Genomic DNA, 10,286 nt, shown 5'->3' with positions numbered 1-10,286 from the left:
GAAATGTAAGTTTATGACATTTAATCAATGCATGTTGATCAACAGAGATGTTTGAAAAAAGAAAAAAAAAATGTTTCTGAAGCGAGTTCTTCTGTGTGCAGTTTCCTTTCTTCCCTGCGCAGAGAGCAAGCTGTGCTTTTTACCTCCGATATGTTTCCGTTAAGATAAATGTTCCTGTCTAGTTTATTTTTACCCTGGAGCGTGTGAGGCATGTGTTAAGTCTCCTGCGATTCCTGGTGTGAGCTTGGAGCTTTTCACCTGCGTTAAATGTTAGAGCCTAGATCTGCAACAAGAGCAGTAAAGAAAATGCTGTGTATCTTTTTGTTGTTGTTAGTAGTTGTAAATTAGTGCCGAAACCATTGGTTGATTAGCCTAGTTTGTATAAACTAATTAAAGTCATTTGACAAGCAATGTAGCAGACCTTTCTCTATTTTATAACTTCAGGCTTCCGGCTGTTGAGCTGACAAAACGAGCAATTTAAAGTCACCTCAGATGTAATTGGCATTTTTCACAACAATTGAAATAAGTACATCAACGTAACTGACACATTAATGGAAAATGAAAATACTTGACAGTATTTTAGTTACAGTTACAGCCTTATTAGGAAAGTAGGGGAGAAAAGCAACGTAGTTGGAGTACATGCTGTGGCAAGATATTAAATTATGCTTATTTGCTTTCTTGCCCGAGAGTTAGATGAGAAGATTGATACCTCTCTCATGTTTGTCCACTGGATCTGAAGCTAGATCCAGGAGAGGGTCAACTCTGGCTTAGCTTACTTTAACGTCAAGACTGAAAACGGGCAAATGGCTAGCCTGGCTCTGTTCTAAGAAGATAAAAAACGACTTCAAGCACCTTTTTTTTAAAGCTCACTAATCAACACTTTGTCTCGTTTGTTTAATCTGTACAAAAACCGAGGTGTAAATCGACAATTTGTGGTTTTGTGTTTATGTGCCAGACTATTTCTATTTCTGGCACAGGGACTGACTAACTAAGACGCGCTAAACCAAAAATTTGCCTTGCATTCTGTCTGAACACACAGTTGTCTTGGTACCATCTAAATGTCTCTCTTTAACTGAATTGTTATGGTTTTATTTTGGTCAAACTTTGGGATGAATTCTGTGGACAGATCTTGTGTGTGTGTCTGTGTGTGTTTCCAGGGATGTTTGGCCTGGTGTTTGGCCTCTTTGGGATGCTGAGCTACGATGGAGAGAGGGTGAGGGAGTCAGGAATGTTCCAGGGGTACAGCACCGTCACCTGGACTGTCGTAGCGCTGCAGGTAACACTCACTCCACTGCAAGTGATTCAATATGTATATAATATCACCAAGCCTCTGAGGGTATCCGACTCTTTATTTCATGGATCAGACTCCCTGTCAACCCGTTCAGGTCATGCCTTTGTCCATCTGTGTCTGTGTGTGTTTGTTGTTTCTCCAGGCGCTGGGGGGTCTGGTCATAGCAGCGGTCATCAAGTATGCAGACAACATCCTCAAGGGCTTTGCTACATCGCTCTCCATCATCCTGTCAACTCTTATATCGTACTTCTGGCTACAGGACTTCGACCCCACTAGGTAGAGGAAGCAGTCACTACCTCTCCCTCTGTCTCTCTCCTCATATTTTCTTACTTTTCTTTCTCATAATCCCAATTTCTCGAGCTGACGGTGCTGTCTGCTGTCGTCCACAGTGTGTTCTTCATGGGGGCTGTTTTGGTCATCGCAGCCACTTTCCTCTATGGCTACGAAGGCAAGCCGTCCCCCAACCCCAGCAGGGCGTAGGACACTCACGGCTGACACTACAGCAGCTGTAGGAGGTCCTGTTGAAGCGTCAAGACATGGAGTTGAAAGGAGGACAGAGAGCTGGAAAAAAAAAAAAAGAGGGGCAAAAGGTCATTATCGTATATTGTGATCCTGAAAAAGGAAAAGACAGAGCAAAGAAGAAGGAGAGGAGGTAAGCAGGTTGGGTACAGACTACAAGAAGGTGAAGAAACAAAAAAAAAGCAAGCACAACGCTTTGATGGGTCTCACACACCAAAAGTGCCTCAGCTGAAGAAGGGTAACTAATGAGAAAAGACAACTGTGTCGAAACAGGATTGTGTGTTTTTCTTTGTTCCTATAATTACCGCTGTAGAGATGATCCTGGCTGCCACACCTCCGCATCTGGACCGACTGATTGTGTTCATAAGAAGCCTGTTTGACTGCCAGTCACTGTTAACTGCCACATCAGTCACGCCTACACAATAAAGGATTACAGAGGCTGACCGGCAGTAGTTTCTAAATCTTCTTCAAAACCACTTTTTTTTTTTTAGACGTAGTGCAACTTCAGCTTAAATTGTTGACTTGTTCGCTTTAGAGTTGCGGTATTTAAGGCTCTGACCATTTTTCTTGTCCCATTTTGAGCTCTGAAAGCACATTTATGTGCCATTTTCCCACCTGAAATGAGTCTTTTTTTTCCAGCCATTGTTTACACCAAAGCTCTGTACAATACCGCAAGCTCTCTTAGGCAAATGGTTTAGGATGCCTGGGAGGCATAACTCGGCATAACACTCAATGCACCAAGAGCCTTTAGACTATGGTAGTTAGTTGCAGTGACCATAACTAATATTGTTTCCAAAATGGTTCCCATGTTACGTTTTGTCCAGTTATTTTTGGAAACGTCTTTTGTTGCCAGGCAACATATAGTCATTGGGATGTCTTTGATAACCAGTGACATAATTACTGTATGACTGGTGTCTGGTGGAGTTGAATGTTTTTTGCGGTAATCTGGGTGTATGATTAAATGCTACAGGAATAAACTAATCGGACACTTGAGACACGCTGTTCTCGGCTGTAACTGTGGTAATGATTTGAAGATATTGATTCTTGAAGTGAGAGTTTGATTTTGTGGTGAAGAGTATTTTGTACAATTTTGAATTATGTTAACCTTGAATAATAGCACCATTTTAAATTGTAATCTATAAATCTAATCAAATTGTCTGTTTGAGGTATCTATTAATTGGTTAGGCTTCCACATGACTTTTCAAAGCCACTGAATAGAAACATCCAGCTCCTTACGTCCTGTGCTCGTGTAACAATACACGCTGTTGATTTTGTGGCAAAGTAATCAAAAATGGCTGAATGTGGCCCAGTTAAGTCTGAACGTACTGAATTATACTGATCACATCAGACATGCGTGAAGCATTATTTACATCAGTGGTTCTCGACCTTTTCGAGTCGCGACCCCCTCCCCCCCAGAGTAATAAGGTTGGTGTTTGCGGCCCCGCCTTGACAACAAGCAAAAGAGAGCTGCAAACTGGTATCTACATGCCTCCCCCTGCTGATTTTGAGTGATTTTTTTTTTTTTTTTGTGAATGCTCTGATTAATACATGTAAACAAATAATGCTTGGCTTTACAGTTTAGTTTTAGCAGCTAGCCCCTAGCCTTGTCCAATGTGATCCAGGCTCTGTGGATTTTTTATGCATTTGTGACTTTTTCTCTCCCCCTGACCTGCCTTCAGACCCATTTCTGTGTTCCAGGAACTCCTGATCTACAGCTCTGAATATAAGACATTAAAATGGGCCAAAGTAATGTAAAAACCATTCCCCAGTCTAGGATATATGTTATTGCATTTTTTTTTCTCCCCAACCATCTGGCGACCCCCAGAAATGATCTCGTTACCCCCCTTGGCGGTCCCGACCCCCAGGTTGAGAACCACTGATTTACATCACAATTTGACTGGTGTTTTTCTTCTGGAATGTTTTTTTTCTTGGGATAAAGCGGGTATAATTAATAACTTTATTATTTTAATTACCAATATGTGAATCTTTTATAAAAGAAAAATGTTTCCCTTTATCTTTTCTGACTGTTATTGTGTTGAATTCCTCGTGTATCTCCCCTTAACATCTTTTCTACACTAAAAAGCAGACCTTTTTTAACCGCAGCAGTAGCAACAAATCAAATTAACATTATTCTTTACAAATTATCAGGGAGCCATTTTAGCAGCTTCTCATTTATTCCAACACCCCCCCCCACCCACCTTGTCTAATTTAATACTTGGCATGTCGCCTTAGAACTGCAAACTACATGGCATGAATACATTGACACTTTGATATTTTTGGCATTTGTTTTAATGCGTTTAAAAACACTGCATGCAAAAGCCAGACAGTCAGAGAGAAAGGACTGTAACATGGCAGAGTGCCATGTCCTTCATATTATAACACTGTAAATTACCATTACCCAGCCATTTTCTAACCAATAACTGTATCAGACTCCAATCAATCAACAGAACAAGTAGAAACTAACGTGTTAAGCTCTTCATGAAGGGCCGCGTACCGCTCTACCTCCAGTCCTCAGGCACATCTGTTACTGTAAAAGACACTTGAGGCCCTGATACACACAGACAGCAGACTGTGTGACCTCATGGTCAAGTATAAATGTATTTTCGCTCAACACTTAATTTTTTTTTTGAAAGATAATATTTTAGGGCATTTTTAGGCCATTATTTCCACAGGACAGATGAAGACATGAAAGTGGAGAGAGAGGGGGAACGACATGCAGCAAAGGGCCGCAGGTCGGAGACGAACCCGCGGCCGCCGCGTTGAGGAGCATACCTCCATATATGTGCGCCCGCTCTACCAACTGAGCTAACTTGGCCACAACACTTAATTTTAATAGGGGCAATATGTGAAAAAGGTTTCCACTTACTTTGCCCCTATAAAAGACTCCATAAGATCACCTCCTTTGATTCTCCAGTTAAAAGTGCTGCTCTAGCTGTTTCCCTTGATTGTCAACGTGGGCTCTCAAGTGCCTCACAAACTGCTTCAGTGTCATGGCTACAATTGGCATGTTGTTAGAATATCCAGTGTCCATGCTTCTCTATGATGAGTGTGTTGCAGGAAGTGCAATACACAGGCAGGGACACTCCTAGGGTCGTTCCAGATTGTGTGTGTGTGTGTGTGTGTGTGTGTGTGTGTGTGTGTGTGTGTGTGTGTGTGTGTGTGTGTGTGTGTGTGTGTGTGTGTGTGTGTGTGTGTGTGTGTGTGTGTGTGTGTGTGTGTGTGTGAGTGTGTGAGAGTGTGAGAGTGAGAGTGAAAAGGCTTATTCGGTTTGCACCAGGAGTAATGAGCAGCAGCATGGGTAAGATAATGTGGTTCCTTCCTCTGTCTCTCTTCATCTCTGTCTCATCTGGACCAGCTCAGCACTTCAGCGGCCCGCTGAGTGTGAATAAACAGAAATACAACGTATAGACCTGCTTGGAAAACAACAAGCAACATTTTCAGATATAACATGATTGTGAAATGTTCATATTCTGTAGTCATAAATCCTCATAAAAACACATTTTATAAAAGATCATAATGGCACAAGAGACAGGTTGTCTGTGTAAACCAGATACTGCACCAATCTTTAAAGGGTCACTTCACCCAAATAAAATAATAAAAGCACATTTTCTTACCTACTTCTGTCAGTATCTCACCATGTAGAAAGATTTCAGATATCTGTCACTTAGATTTCTGCCTCCACCCAATACAATGAAGGTGAATGCAGGGCCACTTGTTGGTGTCCAAGGCTTTGACAAATTTCATTAAAAAATCAATAACATGTCTCATCTGAAGGTTTTCATTGTAAAAACTTTCTACTGAAATGGTTCCTATGAAAACTGTTGGTATCAAAGTCCATGGATTATTCCGAGTAACCCAGACACTGTTTTTGGAAAGAAATATTGCGGTTGAATCTTGGTGGGAGATCGGTCCACCACTTTGGTCCCTATTGAAATAGCTCTACAACTACTGATGGATTGCCACAATATTCTGTACAGATATTGATGGTTCCTAGACAATATGTCCTAATTATTTGGCAACACTTCCTCTAGCTCCACCATAGGTTTGTGCTTAGTACAGTATTCCAAGACTACTATATGGTTGGTGCCCAGGGGATATTTTTTAATTACTTTGGAGACTAACTGACTTTCTACTAAAAGTCCAAACATTTATTTGTCCAATACTTTGCTTATGGCCAAATACCTACAGAAAAAGACAGTACCATCAGCCTCGGCTGTACTTTGTGCAAATTAGCAATTGTTACTAGCTAACACTCTAAACAAAGATAATTAACATGTTAAACGTACATGCTAAACATCAGCACGTTAGCATTGTCATTGTGAGCATGCTGGCATTTGTTGTAACTACAGCCTCAGAGCTGCTGGCATGGCTGTTTAAATGCAGTTTTGTCAAAGCTTTGATCACTAAAGACATTTCATTCATCTCCATTGCATTGGTTGTGAGACACAAATCTCACTGACTGATATTTCAAAACTTGGACAAATAAAATCTGAAAAAAAGTCTGCATGGCTAAATATTTTATTTGTAATTTAGGTGAACCGATGCTTTAAGTAAGTCTTCTTGTGTAAATACAGTTCTCTTTCACTACAATCTTTATTCTTAAAGATGTGTTATAGCTTTGTTTGTCCTCTTACAGCCACTGAAGGCAGACCCATTTAATTACTTGTAAAATAAAGTAACCTTGCTTCTTCACCTCACAAACCTGATTAGATTGGGCAGGGGAAAGACAATGTTTGTTTACCATTGGAGGCTGTCGTTAACACAGGCATCACTGGCTTTCAAAAGGCAGGGAGGGAGAAGCTCTGCAGCTTTGATGAACTGGCCATTTGTGATTGAAAAGCAAAAATCCCACTGCAGGGCTTCATGTAAGATTCTTCTCAACGCACAAATCGTGTGCATATCATGTAATCCAAAAGCTGTGATTTCTACATTTTCTGTGATATGTAAAAAAAAGCAAAGTAGCTCTAAGGATGCATGTGTCTTGGACAATCTTTCTGTGTATAAATCATCTTGAAAAATGTCCCTCCCTATAGCATAACCACGAATGAGGCCCGTGTGTGTGTGTGTGTGAGAGTGTGAGAGTGTGAGAGAGCAGCAAGCCTGGACCCAGCCCTGGGTTTCCATTATAGAAAACACACAACACACATGCCTGTACATCAACCTGTAACATTTCATTTGATATTATAGTTCTCTCTGTCCGTAATGAATACACCCCGCAGCAGTGTTGTATGGCAAATAAACACTATCCCCTTTCCTTGGTTGCACTCTTACACAGCACTTTACAGTACAGAGCAGGCCAGTATTATGTCATCATTAAGGCTGAAGAACCTTTTTTAAACAGGGTCTGTGTTTAGGCTTGATCATTTCTTTCTGGGCCTGAGTAGCTACAGTACAGGTTTGAGTTACATCCCAGCACTAATGGTGGATTTCAAAGTTAGCTTTGCTCAGTTGTGCTGGGCTGCAGTGAAGGCCTGAATACCCAACAGCTCAACAGCACCAGAAGTGGAGACCGACATACTTTCTTGATCGTCAAAGGCAGCGGTGGGGAAATTAAGGCAGCTGTCCCCTCGATACTTTACACGCAAAAAAACTGCAACTCTTATTCGCGCCATTGGCACAAGTCTCAGCCTGCTTATATATCTTAATTTTGTCTGTTTTTTTGTCTTTTAATCTGATTATCCTTTTTGCCGTTTCACTGCTGAAGTGACCCACTATGATATATAATATAACTAACGGCCAATCAGATGCTCTCAACGCTCTACTTGGGTGGTATGACAACAAGCGGAGGCCCTCTCCTCGGCCTCCACATCAGAACCTGGGCGTCATTGGCGTTGGGCCTCCCCATGGCGTTAGCAGTGATGGGCTCCATGCGGGTCAGCACCCGCGGCTGGTCCTGGTGCACCCGGCCCACCAGCCTGGCCCTGGAGCCCAGAGGCAGGGACGGATCCACCGCGATATCGACCCTCATCCTCCACTTGATGGTGTGGAGCAGGATCTTTTCCCTGGACGTGGTGTTGAGCGCCACCAGCCAGGTGGTGAAGCTCTGGTCCCTTTTGATGTTAGTCAGTAAGGGCGTGTTGGATTCACTGACCGGCACAGCCCAGGTGACGCTGGGGTAAAAATTGTCATTCATGCTAACGATGAAGCGGGATGGCTTAGAGGTGGGGCCCACAATGGTGACAGTCTCTGTTGTGTTTCCATACCAAGGGTAGCTCACACCGTCTGAGTCGCTGATGGCCCTCACCAGGCCTTCTCGGAGCTGAGGCAGCTCCCAACTCGACCTGAAAGGAGACAGACAGTATGAAACTGGAAACAGGAGATTTCTGGGTAACTGTGTGCCATTCATTTAAAGGAATACGTTTGGTGATATTCTTTATATTCATTATTATCAACAAAAGACCAAAACCAACAATGAATTGATCCTACTAACAGTTATTGTCTGTGTGGCCGAAGCCTGATATAGCTCACAGCACAGTACACTTCTCCCATTACCGCAGCAAGGTGAGAATTTAAACTACTCAAGGTCAGCAGAAACAAGATCTTCAACTGCAGTTAACTTGCTTTTTTGAAGCCCAATCAGTAATGTTTTACACATCCAATCTGCAGGTACATTCTCATGGTTGGACCTCCAGATGAACATAAGCATTTTGTGAGTTTCTCAACTGATAATTGAAAATAATTAGTCCTGACATTGAAGAAAATCCCTTTCTTGTTGATTAAATGATTAATGATTTTTTTTTTTTAAATCAAGTCAATTAAAAATAGTCAATTAACAGTTAACAGTCTTGGTAATTCATTTATCAATTATTAATCATTTATGTTGTTTATCAGGCAAAAATGCAGTCTGAGGTTACAGCATCTCAAATGTGTAGATTTGCTGATTTTCTCTGTATCTCACAGTAAATGTAATACTTTGGGGGGAGGATTTAGACTGTTGTTTGGCCAAATGAAGCAATTTCAAGATGTCATCTTGGGCTCTGGGAAATTGTAAAAGTCAGCGATTTATTTGACATTTTTTTATAGACTAAATGATTGATTGAAATAATAAAAATTGACAGATTAAGTGATAAAGAAAATGATCATTAGTGTCTAGTTTTACAACAAGAAACATATTTACATATGTATACATACATATTTAAGTATATGAGCCACCAGTCAATTTAGAAGTGATAGCAGCATTTTGGATTGTGGTGATGAGGTAACTCTTTTATTAACATTTGGATAAGGGATTGCTGGCATACTCGTGTAGACTAGGCTATCTGAGGTGTGAAAAGTTGTGAAATTTAGTTTACAAGAAGAAAATAACAAGTAGATTTCAGAAAGGCTTTAAAATTCTTTATCCAGACACAATCTTGCAAGGAGACTACAAAAGCCGCCTGTAATTGCTATATGGGGTTCAGTATGTCAGTGGATTATCTCATCTCTTTGTTGTGCCAAACAGTTTTTGTCATCTGGTGTCCCCCCTTCCATCTATTTGTTGTGCTTTCATGACCAATCCTAAAACCACCATAAACCCCAATCGCTCACTCCTAAACCCAACAGGATTAAACACCCCCTCACATATGCCCTCAGATAAAAAGGCTGTGTGTGTGTGTGTGTGTGTGTGTGTGTGTGTGTGTGGGGGGTGTGAGGGTGTGGGGGAGGACATGTCTCCGTGGTCACAATTTGAGTGTGAAAGCATCAACTGTTGTTTAGCTCCTCTAATAGCAGCTTTTCTATTTAGGTGCCAGAGTCACAGGAACAGAATCTGTCGGTGGGCGTTTGAATGAAGGAGGCTGACAAGCACAGTTAACCTGCTGCGTGCACCAATGCTCCTCTATGCAACTCAGTGTGGTGCACAAGCATGAACACGTTACTATAGGTACATAGTGTACAAGTAGGCTATGCACGCAGGCTCTTTCTTTTTTTGTATCTAAAAACACGTCACAAGGGTGTAATGAGGACGCAGGTGACAGAGGTGTGAACTCACATGCCGACGTCTCCATAGGTGTTGTAAAATTCCATCTGGGTGCACGCCTGGATCCAGCCCACCACCCATGTCTCATTGCGCGAAATGGGGGGCATCACAATCCGCGCCGAGGCTTTGAAATACGGCGTCTTGTATCGAAGCACTATGGGCGAGTTCTCCTCAATGACAGTCGGGCAGTGGTCTATGGTGGCGGACAGGTCGTACACCACTATGTTCTCCCGTTTAATGCGAGACTTGTTACAGGCGATACTCTGGATGCAGCCCATGGCTGTGCACGTAAAGGTGATGGTCAGGAGCAGCCAAGTGAGCCTGCCAGGCCTGGGGAACAGCACTGCTGACTGGGACTCGACCAGCGTCAACACTATGAGGCCGTGCATCAGATGAAACTGTAAGGCAAAGGTGGGTGCTACCACGCTGTAGGCCCAAATCAGAATCACAATAAGGCTTCAGTGAGACCACAACAAAGCGGGGGCAGCTGGGTCCAATGAGACCAGGATCCAGGTTCAA

At 42.2% G+C, this 10,286-nt stretch overlaps 2 protein-coding genes across 2 annotated transcripts in view; one reads left to right on the top strand and one right to left on the bottom strand.

The window, feature by feature from the left end:
• slc35a3a (solute carrier family 35 member A3a) overlaps positions 1 to 3,775 on the top strand; it is a 12,691-nt gene extending 8,916 nt beyond the window's left edge. Inside the window, exons 6-8 of the mRNA XM_028587289.1 lie at positions 1,158 to 1,276; positions 1,434 to 1,567; positions 1,681 to 3,775. Of these exons, the coding sequence (XP_028443090.1) occupies positions 1,158 to 1,276; positions 1,434 to 1,567; positions 1,681 to 1,771 (344 nt within the window). The 3' untranslated portion in view covers positions 1,772 to 3,775. The remainder of the gene's footprint in view (positions 1 to 1,157; positions 1,277 to 1,433; positions 1,568 to 1,680) is intronic.
• Positions 3,776 to 7,568: 3,793 nt separating this feature from the next.
• fam78bb (family with sequence similarity 78 member Bb) lies at positions 7,569 to 10,045 on the bottom strand. Its single transcript, XM_028588505.1, has 2 exons — positions 9,780 to 10,045; positions 7,569 to 8,091 (listed from the first exon to the last, which is right to left on the bottom strand). The coding sequence occupies exons 1-2, from the start codon at positions 10,043 to 10,045 to the stop codon at positions 7,569 to 7,571; spliced, it is 789 nt and encodes a 262-aa protein (XP_028444306.1).
• Between the last annotated feature and the right edge of the window lie 241 nt (positions 10,046 to 10,286).

The sequence above is a fragment of the Perca flavescens genome, chromosome 9 (assembly GCF_004354835.1).
Source record: "Perca flavescens isolate YP-PL-M2 chromosome 9, PFLA_1.0, whole genome shotgun sequence".
Lineage (NCBI taxonomy): Eukaryota > Metazoa > Chordata > Actinopteri > Perciformes > Percidae > Perca > Perca flavescens.
This window is presented reverse-complemented; position numbering and strand designations above follow the sequence as displayed.